The sequence below is a fragment of the Sarcophilus harrisii genome, chromosome 5 (genome assembly GCF_902635505.1).
Source record: "Sarcophilus harrisii chromosome 5, mSarHar1.11, whole genome shotgun sequence".
NCBI lineage: Eukaryota > Metazoa > Chordata > Mammalia > Dasyuromorphia > Dasyuridae > Sarcophilus > Sarcophilus harrisii.
The window spans coordinates 63,262,631-63,284,783 of NC_045430.1; the positions used below are offsets into that span (position 1 = coordinate 63,262,631).

Genomic DNA, 22,153 nt, shown 5'->3' on the forward strand with positions numbered 1-22,153 from the left:
GTTCTTTGTAAAATAAGTCAGTCTCTAAATATCTCTATGATTTCCCCCTCTCTCTTTTTTTTAAGTTTACTCTCTTTAGTCATAAAATAGTCAGAAAATTAGGTGAAATACCCATCAAGCTCTGAAGTCTCTTCCTTAGTGTTCAATCTCTGGTGGCCTTGAAATTGTGTCTCTATGCGATCATATTTCCTTATCTTTCTTTGCATCTTTGTAACATAAAACTGTTTCTACATAAATAAGATATCACTCCCCACTTCTCCCAAAGAAATATGAAATCTCACATCTATACCACAGAACATTTTATTTCCAAAACTGTTCAAATCCCATCTAAAAACTATGTTCCTGTGTACACACATTCATAGTATATTAGTTATATATTATTATATTATATATTTTATACATATTATATTAAAAATAATATTTATATAAAATAGTACATATTCATATATGCATGTTATATAATGTTTATAAAATACATATTAGTTATATAATATATATTACATTATGTATATTACATATTAGTTACATATAAGGGTGTGTGTGTGTGTGTGTGTGTGTGTATGTATGTATTAGAACAAACAGGCAACTAGGTGGCACAGTGGATAGAAGCACTTGGCCTGAACTCAGGAAGTCCTGAATTCAAATCCAGTCTCAGAAAATTACTAGCTGTATGAGTCTAGGCAAATCACTGGTTTGTCTCAGTTTCCTCATCTGGAAAATGAACTGGAAAAGGAAATGGCAAAATAATTTGCCAAGAAAACAACAAATGGATTACAAAGATCCAGACATGATTGACAATTTAACAATAGCATTAAAACAAAGTTCTTTTTCTACTCCTATTAAATAACAAAATGTTATTCTATAACAGCAGCAATATTTTGCTACCCTAGACAATGTAAATCTCTTCCTTTTCACACACACAAAAAATTTTTTTCTATCTCTTTCATTATGAAAAGTGCTACCTCTCATCTGTGGCTTTAAGAAACTATAGTATGTGCAATTGTTGCACCCCAGTAAAATAAAATGAAGGGTAACTGACAGGCCCCCAAAATGTCAGTGACTCAAGGAGATATCTCCCCCAAGTATGAAGACTTCCTCCAGCAGAATGGGATTATGAGAACCATTTGTTCCAACAGCCATGAAGGTGGCTGAAGCAGGTCCTATGGAGGCCTTGGAGCTTGGTCAGACATCAGAGAGACCAAGACCATTCACTGCATCCCTGGCCATCGCCAGTCATCATGACTTTTATCCTCCCATTGAACTTTGATAACTCTGGAAGAGAAAATGAGGATGAAGACTGTATGGAACTTTACTTAAATCCAGCTCATGTGCAAGTCAAGACATCACTTTGTGATGTATTTCTTTTCAAAAATGAAGGACAATCTCTTACATAGGTAAACAATCTTACACATTTTTCTTATCTACTAGTTTATTAATCTTGTCAAAAAAAATGAATAAAGTTAGTCTGACATTGCCTGTTCTTGGTTAAAAAAAAAAAAATGCTGGCTCTTAAATGACTACTTTGTTTATACATGTTTCTCCACCTTCTTTTAATGATCCATTTGAGAATTTTTCTAGGAATTCAAGATAAGATCAGTGATCTTATAGTTACCAAACTATTCTGTATTTCTTTCTTTAATCAGGGCAATATTTACCCTTAGTTAGTCTTATAGTACCCCTCACATCTTGTGATAATGCTCAACAAGGATGATGTCTGGCTAGCATTCCAAGAGGAAATTTCATACAGTCCCTAGCACATAGACACTTAATAAATGCTTGTTCCCTTCCCTTGTCCTCCCATGCTACAAGTCCCTTTAGATTGGTTTCACCAGATAAATCCCATTATTTCATCTCATAGCAATTATTTCTCTTTGTGACTACAAAATTCCATTCTTTAACACCTTCCATCTCTCCTGACCTGATTTCTCCTATAGCATGTAATACATCACCTGTATTTCCCCATAACCTGTTGAAATCTATTTTTCACAATGGAGACGGTATATTAGAGTATACAGTGAATTGTCTTCTGTCATAAAGACCAGGATGAGAGGACTGTCCATTAGGTAATGGCTGAACAAGTTGTGATATATGATTATAATTGAATATTATTGTGCTATGAGAAGTGACACACAGGATGACATCAGAAAAACCTGGAAAGACTAACGTGAACTGAAACAGAATGAAGTGAGTAAAACCTGAACATTGTGCACAGTAACAGCAATATTATACAAGGAACAACTGTGAGTGACTTACCTATTCTCAACAATGCAACTATCTAAGACAATCCCAAAGGGCTCATAAAGAAAAATGCTATTTGCTCCCAGAGAAGGAAGTGATGGCATCTGGGAACAGACTGAAGCATACTATTTTCTCTCTTGTTTTGCCCAATTTTTATTGCACAAAATATTTTACATGGTTGCACATGAATAACCTATTTCAGATTACCTACCATCTCAGGAAGGAAGAGGTAAAAGAGGGATAGAGAAATAGAATTTGGGACTCAAAGCTTTAACCAAAAAAAATTAATGTTAAAAATTGTTTTATATATAATTAGGGGAAATATTAAAAATTTTAAAAACAAAGGCCAAGTTGGAATAAATACTTCTTCTAGGGTTTCCATCTTTCCCACTTAGCCTAGCAACTGTTTTCTGACAATTAGTTAAAAACAAACCCAAAATAGAATTCCCTTTATTAGTTCTTTTGAAGGAAGGTACTAGAATATGTATAGAAGACTTATTTCAGGATTTCCTACATCTGCAGTAGAAAGATTTAGAATCACAAAGATCTGAGTATAAGTCCTGGCTCTTCCACTTATTAGCCATATATAGTGAGCAAATCATTTACATTTACTGACTAAATACCATGTTTGTGCATTTCTGCCTTACTTAATTCCAATTCATGAAAAACAAAACAACAAAAAAAAAAAAAAAAACAAGTCATCACCCCATGGGGTCAATGGTCCTTTTTGAAAATATAGGACAAACAACTACTATTTTCTTTGAGACTCAATTTCCACTTATGAAAAATGAAGTTAATAACACACTGCCCATTTCTTGAGATTTTTATGGAGATCAGATGAGGTTGTAAATAGTGTATTGTAACCATGAAGGACCTATAAAAATATCAGCTATGATAAATAAACAACAAAAATCTCTATAATTGCACTTTCCTAGCAGGAGCATCCAATTTTAGGCTTTTATTGAAGCTTTTTCCCTTGGTAGGAAATTATTGTTCATTCTTTTTTTCTCTTTGAAAAGAAGATTTGAAACTACAGGCCCAAAAATAACAACACTTCAACATAAGGAGGTGCTAGAAGCCATTTTCACTTCAGCCAAACTGATGTAGGGAAGGAAAAAAGTAAAACTTTGAGATAGCAAGAAAATAGATAAGAAGGGAATGTGGCACGGTTAGAGACTCTTCTAGTTCAATTGTATATTAAATTCTAGTTTAATTATATATTATTTGCATAAGTCTCTAGAGAACTAGAGATAAATACCTGAGGTGATCATCATAAGTAAAAGTGGAATCCAAAATTTGAGAGAAGCCAATCTGAATTCAAAATTATTGAACCACAGAGGCTAGAAATCTCCTATTTTCTGCCAGAGATGACAAACCTCAGAGCTGAAATTCTGAAAGGATAAAAGAAAAAAAGGTTACTGTCTTTGGTAAACTGTAACACTCCAGTTGAAAAAGCTGAGTAACACTCAACCAAACCAGAGGCTGGCATTCCAACTGCCCATCACTGAATAAATACTGAGAGTCTTAGGAAAGATCCCGTCTAGCAGAGATGCTTCCTTCAGTGAAGAGTCCAGTGGTATAAGGGCAACAGCTGCTCAGTAGCCAAGTGACCTAACTAGCCCAGGCCAGTAACAGCTGCCCAGCATATAATAGCCTGCCCAAATCAGATCATCATCAGCTACTACTCATCAGCCCAGAGGGATTATTACATCATTTGCAAATAATATGTTGCAAACATTTGGGTTGCTTTGATAATAGTGAAAGGAGAAATATGTTGAAATAAATGTCCCAGGACTGAGAAAACTTCTGAACAAAGTCAATAATCAAGATCATATTATTGCTGTTGTCAATTGTAATCATTTTTTAGTTGGGAAAATTTGCTTGAAGGTCCTTTTTTTAACTATTGTTATTACCTGTCAGTAAAAAGATGTGCTTAATTTCATGTGTGTGGGAATCACATAATATTATTTTCCATAGAGACCATTGAATTTTTAAACTTAACTGGCAGATATTATGAAAGCATAGCATCCTGCTTAAACTTACCAATGATTAGCCTTGATAGAATAACCATAGGTAGTCTAAGTTTTACCAAGTTAGCATGTCATGTTAACCAATTCCATGAGAAGAGACTATCACCAAAACAGCAAAAACATTATCCCACAGGAAAAAAAAAGGGGGGGTGTGGAATAATAATTTGGCATCTTGTATAATTGGTCAAATTATCTTATTGTGGGATTCTATGATGGGGTAGAGGTTGGTTGTAATATGCTAATAAGATCATTGCAAAAGAATGGTGCTAGGGGAACTGGTAAATATAGTATCCATATATAAGCAGGATTCTAATTCATGAAGTTTTTAACAAAGCAGAATAGAGGTTCTAAAAACAAAAAGTTAATCCTCAAAATTTTGAAATGACTAGACCAGGTTCTTGGGGCATCATGAATCAGAGAAAGAAAAGTGAAATATGTAAGTTTTCATTTAAAACTTTAGATAAACTGTTTGGATACTAAAATGCTGAAAAAGCTTCCTAATACCATATCCCTTGACTCCAAAACTGAATATACAAAGAAAAATGTCAATAAACTCTTCAAAGAAAAGTCTACTAATATCACCAGTCATTATCCTTCTTCCCATCATCATTACCTAACTGAAGGAACTTGGCAGTGCACTCTGCATCCTGGTGATATAAATGTCATCATTATTACTGTATTTTTATTGCTCAGAAGAATGTAGTGTTAACACAGCATGGCATCCAGGTACATTAAATCAGTTGTTGAATCTAAAGTCTCCTAGTTGTATGGCAAATATCCAAAACGATTATTTTTTGAATTGGTGCTGGCTTATGATAAACCTTTGTTATTCCATTTGTTTAATGTGCGAAATCACCCTGTCTCCAAGAAGAAAACAAATTTCATGTATGTTGTTATTAGTCTTATTATTTTTATCATGAACTTAAACCTCATTTTTTTCCTAACTCCTCTCACTTTCTCTCTCTCCCTCTCCTTCCTTTTCTTGATTCTTGTCTTTCCTTCATTTCCTCTGGCTACCTGAGATGCCCCAGTAGAAGATGACCCTTCTCCCTGTGCCCTTGACACGGGACATGGACGACAGTGCCAGAATGGCACCATATGTAAAGCAGGGTGGGATGGACCCAAACACGGCATCACCAACTTTGACAATTTCGCCTTCGCCATGTTAACTGTGTTCCAGTGCATTACAATGGAGGGCTGGACGGATGTGCTGTACTGGGTATGTATCTGGAAACCTGAGATCCATGGGGCAGAGGAAGCAAATGATATATCATTTTGTTTGGGGAATTTTTGAATAGTTGACTTAGAGTTCACAATGTTAACAACTCCCTTTTGAGTAATACTTCTGTTTTACTAAATACAGATCTAAATACAGAAGCATAAGTGTGGTTTTTTTAGGGCTATAAAAAACAATCAGGCCTTCTCTCCTAAGAAGAAAGATCCCACATCAAACTAGAATTTTCTTTGCATTGTATGATAATTATGATCAATAGATGCACTCTCCCACTTTCTGATGAGCTAATACAGCTCTCGGAAGCTGGGCATGAGCTCTGTTCCCTTTCTGTGGAATGCATGCTTTGTCACTTTGTGGAAGGATATGTACATTGTTGATTTGCTATGGTAATTTTTGATTGGTCACCCATAACAGAAATTGCATTAAAGATGATTATTAGAGCCAATTAATCAGCTGGTCACTTCATGGCCAATTATCTTTGCTACAACCATTACCAATGGTGATCAATTGGGAAATGCAATGTCAACTTAACATTGTACATGCATTTCAGCAAGACACCAAAGCACATGTTTCATGGAAAGGGATCACAGCCCATGTCCAGTGCTATGGGAAGTGACCCCCTTCCAACAGATCTGTGAGTCCATTGATCACCACCTACTATAGCATGTTGCTGAATTTTAATTCTTAGATTAATCTTGTCATAACATTCTAATCACTCATTAACCTAGTGCATAGGTATCGATTTTTACTAGTGACTTAAAATTTTAAAACCTCTGTTTATATGCTAGATATCTGAAAATTCCACCTTTTTAATTTACACCAGTGTGTAATGAATTTCTAGTTCCCTGAGATGTTTAGCTTTTGTTTTCTGACAAGTAAAACTGGCTATATTGCATGTCATCTATTGACCCTTATAGAAAGCTAGCTTAAGATCTCCATGAAACATTCCCCTTTAGTCAGTACCCATCCAAATTGATGCAACTTTTCTCTTCCTCTAAATGGCATCTTATCCTGGTAAGGCAAAGCCTATTTTTGGCAGAAACTCTGGAGAAACTACTATTTCCTTCTTCAGGATGTGGTATCCACATGGTCCCTGTGTGGGACACTAATGTATTCTGTCAGCACTGAAAGCACCATCTTCTCTAGAATTTTGCAAAACAATTGGAATTCATGGAACCTGCCTAAATCTTCATAGGAAGCCTGGTAGAGATACTATGAATGGAGTGCATATGTAGAAGTGATCTTGTATGAGAGTGAACTGAATAATTTGGTGGGGAATAACAAAGCATCTAGACAGTAGAACTGAAACCAAGGAAGTATCAGGATCTTTCTGCTTCAGAAAGAATATTCAAGGAACAACATTTCTTCTAGAGAATTTCATATTGGAATAATATTTTATGGGGCAGGTGCCAAATCCTCCTGATTTACAAGGCTCCTAATGCTAATCCCTATATTTCTTGTAGTTGATCAACCATAGGTGGATGCTTGCCCTCGTGTAGAAAATCATTTAGGGTCATTCAAAATCAATCAAAACATTGGTCTAATTTTGACAAAGAACTTAAAGTCATACAAATATGTTACAAGCTAAGCCAGAAATAAACTCATTAGAAATTATTTGTGAGACCACAGACTAAGACATTTGTTTGAATCATCTTAAAATTCATCTAAATCAGTTCCCAACTGGACAAGTTTCTTCTGTTAAATAAATTATACCAAATTCTACCAAGTTTTTGAAAAACTTTTTGGTCCTTCCTTCTATCTTAGTAAGGAAGGATCTTTACTTCAACATTTCTGGGGGGGGGGAATTATCTATCTACAAATGAGAAGGTTATAAAATACATGATTTATGGGACAGCACATTAAAAGTTTATCACATGAACTTCAAACCAGTGTCTTAGGTTGCTATGGCAATTCCTGTCAGTATTAGATTGGAATGTGAAGGGCAAGATAGAAGTGGGTGATTGGGAGAGGGGGGCTGGGAGAATAGGTATAATTTATTTTGGTGACAACCCAGATATAAATTGTGGTCTTTCATCCCTCCCTCCCTTTTCCCCCAACCCAAGTCACTGGTACCTCACCAGCCAGATGTGGTATAGAGAAACACTGTCATAATGACACCCAAAGTGGGGAAAAGTGAGAAGCATATTAACTGCAACCACCAATTTTCAGCAGCTGTGTTGTGCTTTCTCCCCTGGAGTTTCCAATACTCAGAATGGAAATGGAAGGCATTTTAGAGGTGAAGAAACAATCAGGGTCCCAAGGAATATTCCTCTCTAACTATTGAAGGAACCTTTCAACAAAGGCTCTATGTATATACATACATGTATGTATATATATATATATATATATATATATATATATATGTACACACACACACACACACATACACACACACATATATATATATATACTTGTTCTGGGGGGTTGGGGCAATATTTTAAAAGTATAATGAAATTCTATATGTGTGTATAGGTATATATATACTTTTTTCTTTTTTTTTTTAAGCAAGAGAGAAAGAGACAGAGAGACCACATGTATAAATATACTACCTATCTCACCTAGAAGAACTTCAATCTTCTAGGGTATTCATGATGAGCTGGGTAACGCTCCAGCCCAAGGCTTCTGCTTACAGACAATTTCTCTGTTTCCCCTTTTTTCTATTCCCTCTTTTTTCTGTTCTCCTCTCTGCCTCTAATTTATTGCAACTGTAAAGTGTGCATGAACATTTATACTCCCCAGGCCAATTCAAAATGTGATTTCTATCTCTTATTGGTGAGCAAGCATTTCCATTCAAACCGAAGAAGTCAGTATGGTTTCAGTCAAAAGAGGCTAAGAAATCAGTTCATGATGGGAACTCCAGTTAGGAAACTAGCTGTGAGTTAGAACACAGAATATTTATATTGTATCCAGAAGGACTTAATTGAATGTTTCTAGATGGCAAAACTGGCCCTTAAAATCTTACAGAAACAGGTGGTACAGTGGCTAGGTACAGACATATCCTGAGCTGCAAGGGACATAGAAATTTTTCTCTAAGAAAGATAAGCTCCTATTTATGATGATAGAATGTAAGATAATCTCCTCTTATTAAATGAAAATAAATTTTAATAATGATGTAATAAATTACATCAAGTAATAGATACATATAAAGTTCAAATAACAATTTTCATTATTGAGATTTTTTTAAAAATTATTCTGTGTGTGGTGCAGTGGATAGAGCACCAGCCCTGAAGTCAGGAGGACCTGAGTTCAAACTTACCCTGAGACACTTAACCCTTCCTAGTTGTGTGACCCTGGCAAGTCACTTAACCTCATTTGCCTTAACAAAAAAAAAAAATCATTCTGTGACAAAATAAGGAACTGATATCTGAAGTTTGCACGTGAAAAGTAATTTTCTGAATTCCTGTTTTTAGTAGACTGACCAATCTTTTCTGTTTATAACTCATGCAATTTAAATTACTTTCTCAGCTCAATCATGTGGCTGTTTAAACATGTACACATGTATATTTTAAAGCAGGGCTTATATCATATGGCCAACTGGGGCATACCAAACTTCTTGATGAAACATTCAGCCAGTATCCATTCATGGAAAACAAAATTCTTAGAGTTGTTGCTTCTGAGAAAGATGCAAAGACCAACAATTTGAATAATTTTAAGTGTACTTGAAGGTAGAAAATTAAAGGTGCACCCTGATAATTTGCAAAAATCTTAGGTGACCTTTGTGATGTAGTCTTGGTCTCAATTACCTTAAAAGGTAACCAAGGTCATCCTCACTACTTAAAATGCAAATCCTCATCAGCTGCAAAAAATCATCTTTTCTCATATTCTGTGTATTGGGAAGTTGGGGCAGAGGAGAGAAAGAGAAATAACCCAAAATGTTAAAACATTCAAAATAAAGGATTCATAAAGGATTTTGAACATCACCAGAGGAATGTGCTGCTCCTTCTTCAAAAAGAAATGGAAAACTTTAGAACTTAAGTGGGAGGCTAGGAATTTGCATTTTCTTCCATCTCTGCCAAGCATTCCTGGCCTAACCTGTCCTAACCCTCAAGCTTGAATGTGTCTATTTTAGCTTCCCTAAGGCATTTTTGCTTCTTGTATTCGGGAGTCTGCCTGTTTTCTGTGGGGCTCTTGGCTGCTTTCTGTATCCTAGGCACAATCTAGAGCTAGAATTCCATAATGATTGATCAACTGTAAGGTTTTGGCATGTAAGCAGAAGGAGTGGGGTAAGGAGGTCCCAGAAAAAAATGTGTTTAAGTTGAGCTTATGAGACATTCCATGGGGACTCAAGCAGCTCCAGGAACCTCTTCTCTCTTACCAAACACTATTACTACTTTCTTTTCCTTATTAACACTGGGGCTGATTCAGAAACCAAATTTAGCAGAATCTATGTGGGGAAGTACATTCAGTGTAGAGGAATGGCATTATGTCTTCCATCAAAGTATTAGCACTTCTTGGCAGAAAAGGCACTAAGGGTCAAGTTATTTATCTAGAGGTTATTCTTCATTCAGGGATCTGCTCTGGATGTCTGTAGATCTGAAGAAAGTAAAAACAAATGAGTGGAAGCTAAAGTTTTTGAAATTAAGCCACTTTTAGCTTTGATGATCTACCTTCTGGAGGAAGGGTGTTGTTTTCTGGCTTCAAATTGAATCATTATACTTTCAGATTGTACAAATCTCTTTAGAAGATGAAAAATTGCGGGGCTCTTTAGTGTTCAGAAGGGGAAAGAATTGTCTTGGTGCTAGACCAATTAATATTAAAACATTAACTTCATTTCTTCCTTGATTTAAAAAATACATATATACATACATATAGATATACATACACACATATAGTCATTGTCTTACTTTCTACAGAAAAAATATCCGCTTGTTTCTTTTTTATTATTTTGGAAGGGCCATAACCAGAAAAAGAATAACTCAACTTTGTCCTGGCTTAAACAAATTTAGAAGCATGTTAACATCACTTTTACTCTTTTATCCACATAGAAATAACTGAGTTTCTCTAAAGAATAAGTCATTAAAATAGATCCCTACAAAATGGCAGCTACTTCCTACCCAACTCAGTGGCTTATGCCTCAGGGATATCCCCCTGACCTACAATTAAGGGCATAATTCAATTCCATTTTTTTCCAGGTTCAAAAACTACTAGTCTCTAGATTTTGGTGGTGTTGCACTTAAACAAAAGATCCTGACAACAGATGTTCTTTTGATGGTTCAGCTCTAGGAGTCTGTTTACTTTTATGTTCCTATAAGAAGAGGACAGGGACTGTACTAGTTTTTTCACTGATATGGGGAACTCCTAAATAATGAAATTCCTTCTACCAATGAAATTGAAAATCACTCTGTCCTTTTAGCCTTAAAAAGTTGTCTAAACAAAGTGTTTTAAGCTATGGATCACAACTCCACATGGAGTCACATGAGGGGGTTGTAAAATTATGATTTATAATCAGTAAATGTTTGATTTATACACCTGTTTTGTATACCTATGTACCCAGAGATCACATAAAAATTTTTCAGGAGAAAAGGTGTCATGAACAAGCTTAAGAAGCCCTTGCCTAGCCCATTTAGAATTTAAATGACTCACCTAAGGTCACAAGATAGTATGTGACAGAGGCACAAAGGAATTAAACCCAAAACTTTATTGACTTCAAGATCAGTTCCCTACTCATTATGTCACAACAGATCCAAGGCTTTCACAGAGTAAATATTCAATGACCCACACTGAGTTCAAATGTTGATAAGAATATCATCATTGAATCATATTGATTGCAGAGGGAATGGTATGTAGGAAAAAGAGAGCAAGAAATAAACACATTAAAGTTTAGTTGTGATTAAGTGGGAAGGGAGATTCAAGAGAAGGAAAACAGACCATGATTCCACAATACAGGTATGTTCAAACTGACTGGGGAATCTTAGATGCCTTCACAAAGGTCAAGAGGACAAAAAAGTCTCGTTCCTGGACATTTGAGTGGTGACTTCTTGCTTTTCCTTAGTTATAGCAGCAAACCCTTTTGTCATTGCTTTGCAAGATATCTCGTAGCTGGCAACAAAACTATGTCTTAACCAGGGCAGCCAGAGCTTGCCCCAAAGGCACAAAAACATTTAGACTGCTTTTGTAAGTATAAGCAACTCAATTTAGCAGGGTTTGTGCTAATTAAATTATTAATATTAAACAATTAAACTAGGAAGCTTCCAAGTGGTAAGTTTCTTTCCCTTCTCCTTCCCCTTTCACTAAGCCTGCCTTTAAAAGTCGATTTGAGGAGGCAGTTAGATGGCAGTTAGAGTACCAGCTTTGGAGCCAGGAGGACCTGAATTCAAATGGGATCTCAGACACTTAACACTTCCCAGCTGTGTGACCTGGGCAAGTGACTTAACCCCAATTTCCTTACAAATAAACAAATGAATGAATGAATAAGTAAAAAAGGAACAAATTAATTAATTAATTAATTTGACAGTATCTTTCTTGGGAACTTGCCGTGGAATGTATTTATAATGCTTGCCCAAGCATCAGAGTTGCTGGTTACAGTTGAGCTCTGACTTCCTCAGTCTGATTACTCCTGCTAACAGCAACCATGATTTTCTGCATTTTCCCAGCCCTTATATCAATCTTTATAGTATTTTAGCTAAAGTTGAAATTCAGAGTAATTCTCAGAGGAGAAATCCTTAAATCTATTCAAAGGATTCTAGCAGAATTAAAGGTGAAGAAAAAAATACTTCTAGGACCCTAACTAATTCTCCATCTGCCCTCAGCCCTCTCTTCATCCCAAATTATCTGATTCAGGCATTTAGAAAACCTTAAGAACAACAGTCTGATTTCTTACTTTGATTTGTTTTTTGTTGTGTTTTGTGTCTGTTGACAAGTCAACTGTCAGCTGTCATTTCTAAATTCTCTTGTCATTCTTTGTGCATATTGCAGTGTACCACAAGATGATTTCAGCCACAAACATGCACATACAGTAAACTTTTTCTTACTGCTGCCAAAATATCACTTGTCTGTGCTAAATTATTGCAAATTTCTTTCATTGTAAGTAGTTTGAATTCAGGTATTTTACTCTATTGCCATTTCTCCATTTCTGAAGAAATCTTGAGAAAATCAATTTTCCTTTTTTCAGTGTGGTAGAATTAAAACTCATTTCTGAAGAATTAAGAAAAGCTGACATAATGAAATTTAATTATAATAGTGTAATACCAGAGAAACTGAGTCAAGATAGAGATTAGAGAGTTATAGTATTTTATTTGAAAGGGAGAGATTTACTGGGACCAAATGGATCCATGGTTTGGTCCCAGGGCTGAATGAGACTATCGTCTCCAAGAATCCAGCAATGTAAGTTCTCAATGATATATATATACACACATGTGGCTCAGATACAGGGGGTATACAAAGGCAGGGGCAGAGTCAGAGCACTGAGGCCCTGTCAATCTAGTTCTGACAGGATGGGGGGAGGCATCTTGATAAGATGGTATCTGACATTCTGATAGATTGGGATGGGGAGAGGCATTCTGATATTCTAAAATACAAGATCTTTTATGCTTATCAAATATTCTTATGATTAAGAGGGAGGGATGGTTTTGCAGGATTGAGCAGAACAATTGAGGCAGAACAATTCAGGGAAACTGAGTCAGGATAATAAAAAAGAACTGTGGCACAACAATAGTAACCCACTAACAATTATAAAGAAAAAGTGGAAACAATTTTCTTTTTCCTTTAACTCGTTAAAAAAATAGAATACTAAAATCTAAACTGAAGTGAGAAAGAAATTTGACCCTGATGGGATTAAGATCTTAGAGTTAGTGATTTTTTCATAGGAGGATTTTAAATCCTTTTCATTTTAGGGCATTAACACTTCAGTGGACTCTGCTACATAAACTGGAGGATTAGGTGTCTAAAAAGTAGCTCAGAGGAGAAATATCTATTAAATTGACAAGAAATTTATTCATTCAAAATAAATTCAAAATAAAACATTTGCTCATAACTATGATTAAAGATATCAAAAATGAATTTGCCATTCAAAATCCTATAGCCTGACTGAGCAGGCAAGAAATTCCTAAAGCAATATAGAGGAACAAAGTCACTTAGGTACAAGGAAATTAAAAATAAAATTGTTGGTCTATACCAAGTTTCAGTCAGATAGATATCCAGTTTTCTTAAAAGTTTTGGCAAAATTGTGATTTCCTATTCCAATAGTTGGAATATTTGGATTTATCAAGTAAAAGGAAACTGTACTCATTTGCTTCTATCTATTAAGTACATTTTCTCTTCCAATGCTCAGTCTCTACTCCTTGACCAGAATCAAATTGTTTTTATAATTACTATTTTATAATAGTTTGAGATCTAGTGCTGTCATGTCCTTTTCCTTTTCACTAATTTTCATTTTTTCCCTTGAGATTCTTAATTTATTATTTCTCCAGATTAATTTTATTTTTTCTAACTTGTTGATATAGCACTAAATATATAAATTAATTTAAGGAGAATTGTCATTTGTAGTATCATATTTGTAAAGCATTTAGCATAATGCTTAGCACATAGGAGGCACTATATAAATGTTAGGTATTTTTACTATATTGGTTCAGACTATCTATATGCAATTAATAGTCCTCCACTTATTTAGGTCTGTTTTTGTGTAAAGAATCTTTTGTAGCTATTTTGAAGTAGTACCAGTATGTGTCTTAATGGAAGATTCCCAAGTATTTTTTACATTCTATAGTCATTGTAAATGGAATATTTCTTTCTATCTCTTCCTACTGAGTTTTGTTGGTAATATTCAAAGATGGTGATGATTTATGTGACTTTATTTTATATTCTGTGACTTTGCTGAAGTTGTTTATTGTTTCAATTAATTTTTTGTTGTTGCCTGAGCTCTCTAAGTAAACCATCATATCATCCACAAAAAAAGGATAATTTTGGTTTCCTCTTTGCCTCTGCTAATTCTCTCAAATATTTTTCTTCTCTTATTGCTATAGCTAGCATTTTAAACACTATACCAAATACTAATGATACTCTATTGATATCATATGATTTTTGTTCTTGTTATTAATGGGATCAATAAGGTTTATAGTTTTCCTAATGATGAACCAACCCTACATTCCTGATATAAATCCAAACTGGTATAGTGTATAATTTTTGTAATATACTGCAATAGTATGCTTGCTAATAATTTTTGCATCAATATTTAATTGGGAATTGGTCTATAGTTTGCTTTCTGTCCTTACTTCCTGATTTCAGTATGAAGACCATATTTGTCTCTTAGAAAGAATTTAATAGGATCTCTTTTCCTATTTTTTCCAATATTTTTTGTAATACTGGGATTATTTGTTCCTTAAATATTGATAGAATCCATTTATAGATTCATTTGGGTTTTTTCCCTTTGGTAACTCATTTGCAGCTTGTTTAATGTTTTTTTCTAAGACTGGGCTATTTTAACATCCTCTATATCATTCTAATAACCTGGGCATTTTGTATTTCAGTAAAAATTCATTCATTTCATTTAGATTGTCAATCTTACTGACATATTAGGTAAGATAGTTTTTTTAATAATTCTTTTATTTCTTTATTTGTTGTAAATTTATCTTTTTCATATAATTTGGCTTTTCTCTTTCTTTTAAAAAAATTAAATTAGCTAGTGTTTTGTTCAGTTATTTAGGTTTTTTTTATTAATTGGCTCCTAATTTTTTTGGTTAATTAAATGGGTTTTTTGCACTTTCAATTTTTTATCTATCTTTTATCTTTAGGAATTATATTTTAGTGTTTCGTTTTGTGTTGCTAAATTCCTTGGTTTCTAGAGGTTTTGTTTTTAATTGCTTGCCCAAGTTATTGATATGTTCATTCTCATACTGATGAAAGCATTTAGAGATATAAATGTTACCCTCAGAACTGCTTTGGCTACATCCCAAAAGCTTTCATATATTCTTTTTTAATTTTAATGAAATGAGCTATTGTTTTTATGATTTGTTCTTCCACCCAACTTTTCTTTCAGATTCTATTTATTCTGTAATTAATTTTAGTCATTTCTTCAGTAGACCTTCATAGAATGTAATTTTATTGCATTGTGGCATACAAAAGATGTGCTTAATTTTTTTCTGCATTTTTGTAAGGTCTTTATGCTCTAATACATGGTAAATTTTTGTAAAGTGCCATGCAAAACTATGAAATGTTTATGTTCCTTTCTATTCCCTTTCAATAATCTCCAGAAATCTATCACATCTAATTTTTTAAAAATATATATATTTAGGTCCTTTACTTCTTTTTTGCTTATTATTTGATTAGACATCTAAGTCTGCCAGTTACCTCCCATTATGAGTCCTCTTGCTCTGAGCTCTGCAAATTTCTAATCTGAGTTGCACCTACTAGTTGGCAGTCCAGCAGACTACAATTATACTTAGCCACTGTTAAGCAGCTAGAAAGCACTTCAGGTTCAGAACACACAAATTATGACAGAACTACAGGTTCTCTTTTGATCTGGGCTCTATGCCCGGGTTATTCCACTATAGATTTTGCATGAGAGACTGCATCTGAAATCCAAATCTTCTTCCAGAGTCAAACACCAAACTGCTGTTGGTTTCTCTACTTGCCTTTCAGTCAGTATACCTTTTACAACTTGCGACTCCTCCTTGCCCTGGACTGCAACTCCTAGGTTTAGGTCCCTTCCTCAGTTTATACTGGATCTGCAATCCAACAGTAAATGACAGAGTAAATGTCAGTAAATGACAGAGCTGACAACTGGTGCTTGTTTCTGCCACCTGAACAAAGTCAGTCATCTTTGTGCAATATCTGGAACTTCTTTTGTCCCTTGATCATAATTCTAAGTCCCTTCACTCCTGGCTAGTTTACTCTTGGCTAGGTGTTGTTCTCCGTGTTTATAGACTTTTTTATGTCTCCTATGTTGACCTGGGATAGAAAAATGACTCACTGTGATTTTTTTTTCTTGAATGTCCTAATTAGGACTTTGTCTCATATGTTTTCTGAATCTTTATGAAGTATTTGTGAGGAAGAAGCTGTGAGGCTTCTTCCTAGTGACATCTTGGCTGGTTTCCAAGAACAATAGCTTTCTAAAGTGAGAACAATCATGACTGAGAAGAAAGAAACCTACACTTGTCAATATAACTCCTAAATTTAAATAGTAGCTCTCACACTTATTAGTCATATGACCATGGGCAAGGTATTTAATACCTCTGAGACCATTTGTTCATCTATATAATAGGAATTATAATGCTGACATTATCTTGTTGGATTATTGTGTTAAAGGTACTTGTAAATTTAAAGTGAATTATGGAAATTAATTATCTAATTATCATAAAAGAACCTGTATATTGTTAGGTAGCTAGATGGCATTGTGGATAGAGTACTGAGCTTGGAATCAAGAGGACCTGAGTTCAAATCCAGATTCAGATACTTAACACTTCCTAGCTGTGCGATCCTGGGAAAGTCACTTAATCCCAATTGCTTCACAAAGAAAAAAAGAAATTAAAAAGAACCAGTATGTTGTAATATAAAATGGCAGTGGAGAGATTACAGAGATGTACTGCTCATCAGTCTTAAGAACCAACCCAACTATCCAGAGTGCCAGAATCATTGGCAGGGACTCCTTAAACAATAATGCTAATTATAATAATAGTAGCAAACAGTTATAAAATGCTTTATTTTGTGCACCTGTGCCTCATTTGATATTCAAAAGCAATAGCATCTCTATTGCCTTGGGAGTCATTGATTGGGACACTTGCCAATTTAGCAATACTAACAGTATGGGCCCAATGGAATTTAGGTTTATTTCATATTTGCCATAAAAAAAGTTTATATTCTAATGAAAATCTTTCTTATCTCTAATTATAGCCAATTATTTACCTTCTCTATGATAGACTGGACCACCACAGATTAAACCCCACCAAGATTCTTATCAGATATATCAGTTCCAGACATTTCCAGGAGTACTCAGTAACCAGAACCAGACCCAAGATGGTCCAGGCTTGGCTCAAGGTCAAGCATTGTGTCAACAACAATGAATCTCACCTATATCTTTTGGAGACCAGAATATCCTGGGATCTTTGGATCAATACACTTTATTCACAGTTGGTTACTTTTGAGGCCAGGGTGATCTCTATTTATACCTAATTATCTGGGCTGTGTCCATGTTTGAGAAACTTCAATAAGAAATGAAAGCAAAAGAAAGGAATATCATGTTAAATAACCCATGTAGGCTCTTACAGTTCCAAAGCATGCTACCTTCCTCTACTACTTTTCTGCTCCATTGGCTTTTCCATCTCACATCTAGGAAGATAATATTTCATAACCTCATGGGTTGTTCCAACAATTTTTTTTCATATTTCAATAGTATTTTATTTTTCCAAAGATAGTTTTTAACATTCACCTTTGCAAAATCTTGTGTTCCAGATTTTTCTCCCTCTCTCCTCCCCTACACAAGACAGCAAGTAATCTAATAAAAGTTAAACATATGCAATTCCTCTAAACTTATTTCCAAATTTGTTATGCTGCACAAGAAAAATCTGCACAAGGGAAAAAATGAGAGAGAAAAAAAACAAGTAAACAAAAACAATCAAAAAAGATGAAAATGCTATACTTTTATCCACATTCAGTCTCCATAGTTCTCTTTCTGGATGCAGATGGCACTTTCTATCACAAATCTATTGGAATTGAAATGGAGTCAGGATGGGGAAGCAAAGGCAAGAACTTGCCCAATCTCTCCCAAATTGCTCCAAATTCCTTTAAATTATGAATCTAAATTTTAGAACATCAGTACACCCAAAGACATAGTAGAACATTTTCCAGCCAAAGGCAACTTACAAATCTATTGAAATTGTCTTGAATCACCTCACTGTTGAAAAGAGCCAAGTCCATCACATCCAACTGTTTCTTTACATAGCTTAAAACTAACTTGAAGTATACTCAAACAACATGTAAACCCTCCATAATACATAAAACACACTATCAACATTGAATAATAATTCATAAGGATATGAACAAAGTTTTCATTGTCATAGTTTGCAAGGAAATGGAACCCAGATAAAATAGCATCCTTGGAGTCTTCCATCACACACAAGTCTTATGTAAGATATCAGAATCCTTCCCATATGTAATGTTCAACAGCATATTGAACAAACTTGAAATCAGGAACAGAAGTTCAACTCCTTTTAGTAGATTACCAATCCTGCACAAATCAATTAACATCTCAGGACCTCATTTTCCTCACAGAGAAAATTAATGTATTGGTCTCTAGCATTTATATTGTACTTCAAGTTTTGCAAACTGTTTTACATTTCATCTCATTTGATCCTCACAATAACCCTGTGACATAGGCACTATTATCATTTCTTTTTTAAGCTTGGGAAAACTTCGATTAGGTTAAATGATTTGTCCAGAGTCACACAACATGTTAAGTGTCTAAGGCCAGATTTGAACTTAAACCTCCCTAAGTCCGGATCATTGCACAATCCACTGTGCCATCTAGCTGCCTCTCTTGGTTCTATGATGTGACACACACTTATAGAGCAAATTTTCATGAACCTCATTACTTAATTTAACTAGGAAATCCCCCAGGAAAGTCAGGGGCTCCACTTCTGATTACTCTAGGGCCAGTGTCTGATTTCTTTTGAGGATTAAAACTACTTCCTCATATAGCCTTGACACCCTTCTTTAGCTAGGTTTGACTCTTTCTTGTACATATGATTTCTACTTATATATTAAGGTTCCTTGGATCCTAACCTTATAGGAAGACTAAAAATTTTTAATTTTACTAAGACACTTCTTAACATCATCATATGCCCTGAAGTTGCTCTCTCAAGTCTCCATTACAGTTTTAAAAAGTAGGAAAGAGCTATTTTTCAAATGGAGGATTTATAATCTCTGGGAGTTTTTCAGTCCAGAACTTCAGTGATTTCAGCCTCTTTTTCCTAATACTCACACAGGCAGTAAGTTTCCGAGATTAGATTTAAACTTGGATGTCCCTGTCTCTCAGTAGTGTCCTCTATTCACTAGGCCACCTAGCTCTCTCTCCAATTGGGAATGTTAACTACAACCCTAGGAAATATAAAATGATAACTAGTCAAATTCCCACTAACCAGGGGAATAGGAGTTTTCAAATAATATGGGCTCCCAGGAGGCATTAAGGAAAGAGTAGAAATAATGGAAAAATTAATGAAGGCACAGGATTTTAAACATTAGAAAACTGGGTGATGCAGAGAAGAAAGTTAAAATCCACTCTCAGATATGAGGTTCACTTGGTGACCTATAAAACTGCCATTCTTCCATTCCCAGCATGCTTGATGACAAAGGCTACAAATGCCCAAGAATTTATTTAGCTACTACTTCAAGTTGTTGATTCTTTCAACAATGAATCTCGCCAAACTTGACACAACATATGAGCTGAGTTACTTTTAGAGGTTTTACATAGTCAACCTTTTCATGTCAAGTCACAAGTTTCCCATTAATCAAGAAGAGTTTTTACTCAAAGTCCCCTTACCTCACTTTATACAGCTGTTTGTAAGGTCGAACTCAAGAGAAAATGTCATGGAACTTTATATAGAGATATAGTTGGATAAACACATTTAAAGATGGCAAAAGATGGGGGAAATCTAAAGATGGGAATTTCTTCTCCTACTTTTTAAGGAACTCACAAATAGATTTAGATTTTATTTTATTTTTTTCTAAATAAAAATATTTTTATTTAGATATTTATTTATTTCCTCCAGGAGTTAGACATTGGTTTTAGCATATTCCCCTGGATTTTAAATTCATAGGGTCATAGTTTTGAAGCTATAAGTGACCCTAAAATGCATCTAATTCCTTGACTCTAGTCCTGTGACTACAGGGATGACTCAGTTATATGATTTTTCCAGTCAATACCTTTTGAGTCATGAACACAATAACTCAGTTCTGCCACTTTTACATAAGAAACTATAAGTCTTTATGGTTTTCAAGAGGGAGGGAAGTCAAGACATGACTCCTTGTTCCTTTGGGGGTTTTCTGGGCTATTTTTACTGTATGTTTAAGAGTAGAATAGCCTCGGAAGAGTAGGGACACAATAGTAATAATAATTCATGTTCCAGTAACCCTTGAAGTTTTCCAGATGACTCTCCTCCCAACAACTCTGAAAAGTAGCTAGGATGAGAATTATTATTCTTGTGATCCTCTGAACTGAGACTCAGAAACAGTAAATGCTTTTTCTATGATCACTCATAACTTTTCAAACTTAGACTGCAAATCTGGTATCTTGACTCCAAGATTGGTGTTCTTTCTAGGGTATACAAAAATCACAAAATTTCAGAATTAATTCAACCCATACTTGAAGATTCCTTTTCTCCAATAGCCCTGACATGTGTTCATCACATCTTTTCCTGAATACCTCCAATGAGGAGTAACTTATTCTCTTCCAAAGCATTATACTCAGAAATGTGGTTATAACATTTAACACCCAGCTCTCTGGAAGGAAAAAAAGTGGCAATGACAGATCTGTATCATTAATATTTTTATATGGCTTTCTTAAATCTAGATCATAAACCAAACAACAAATAAAGCCCAGATTTATAGTGTTCACTAATTTTTGAGGTATAAAATACCTATACTAAAAATTTAACAATAGGCTCTTTGAAATTTGGGCTAACTCCAGAACATCCCTGATTATATTCCACTTTTGAAAAAGTTACCTTTTAGGAAAAAAAAAAAACTGAAATCAGCATCTCTGCAACATTTACCCATTCCTGTGCATAATTCTTTAGCTAAGTAAGGGTATCAGCAAATTAGGCCATTTTTTAAATTTTAAATTTTTAAATTTTTAAATTTAAAATTTTTGGATTACTGTTTTTGTTTTTCCTATTTTTATTTTGGAAATAGTTCCATTTCAATTGATAAAAGAATTCATTAGCATTGTATGATTTCCATTCTGTCTGCTCCTCTCTTCCTTCCCCTCCCATCCTTAATAACAAATAGCCCAGAATAATGACTTTCTCTTTTAATATTTTTATTTTCCCTATTTACGTATAAAACAATTTTTCACATTAATTTTTAAAATTTTGAGTTCTGGATTATCTCTTTCCCCTCACTTCCCCTTCATTGAGAAGATCCATGTGAAGTTGTGCAAAACATTTCCATAACAATCACACCACAAAAGAAAACAGAGATCTCCCCTGACCTCTACCCAAAAATCCCTTTAAAAAATAGTTTAAAAATATGTGTCAGTCTGTATTCAGATCCAATCAGTTCTTTTTCTGAGTATGGACAGCATTTTTCATCCTAAGTCTCTCAGAGTAGTCCTGGATCATTGCATTTTTGAGAATAATAAAGTCATTCACAGTTGATCATCCCACAACTTTTCTATTACTATGTACACATTACATTTCACTTTGCCTGAGTTCATGGAAGACTTTCCAGGTTTTTCTGAGAACATCCTGCTCATCACAGAATAATGACTTTTAATAAAGAAGATAAATCTAAAAAACAGTAATGAAATATTTCATTCTGGTTCTTTTAAAATGAGTTGATATTGTCAACATACACACACACACACACACACACACACACACACACAAACTTAATAGCCCCATCACTTTTGTTTGTCCCTTCCCTTCTACTACCCAACTGTCTTCTGAGTATGCAAGCAGATTGCCAAAAAAGCAACCAGAAGCAAAGAATCTATAGACCAAGG

General features: G+C 34.6%; 1 protein-coding gene across 2 annotated transcripts in view; it reads left to right on the forward strand.

Moving 5' to 3' along the window:
* LOC100926503 (voltage-dependent L-type calcium channel subunit alpha-1C) overlaps positions 1-22,153 on the forward strand; it is a 342,775-nt gene that overhangs the window by 81,021 nt on the left and 239,601 nt on the right. For both annotated transcript variants that reach the window (XM_031937793.1, XM_031937792.1), the window contains exon 4: positions 5,291-5,487. In XM_031937793.1, coding sequence (XP_031793653.1) covers positions 5,291-5,487 — 197 coding nt within the window. The remainder of the gene's footprint in view (positions 1-5,290; positions 5,488-22,153) is intronic.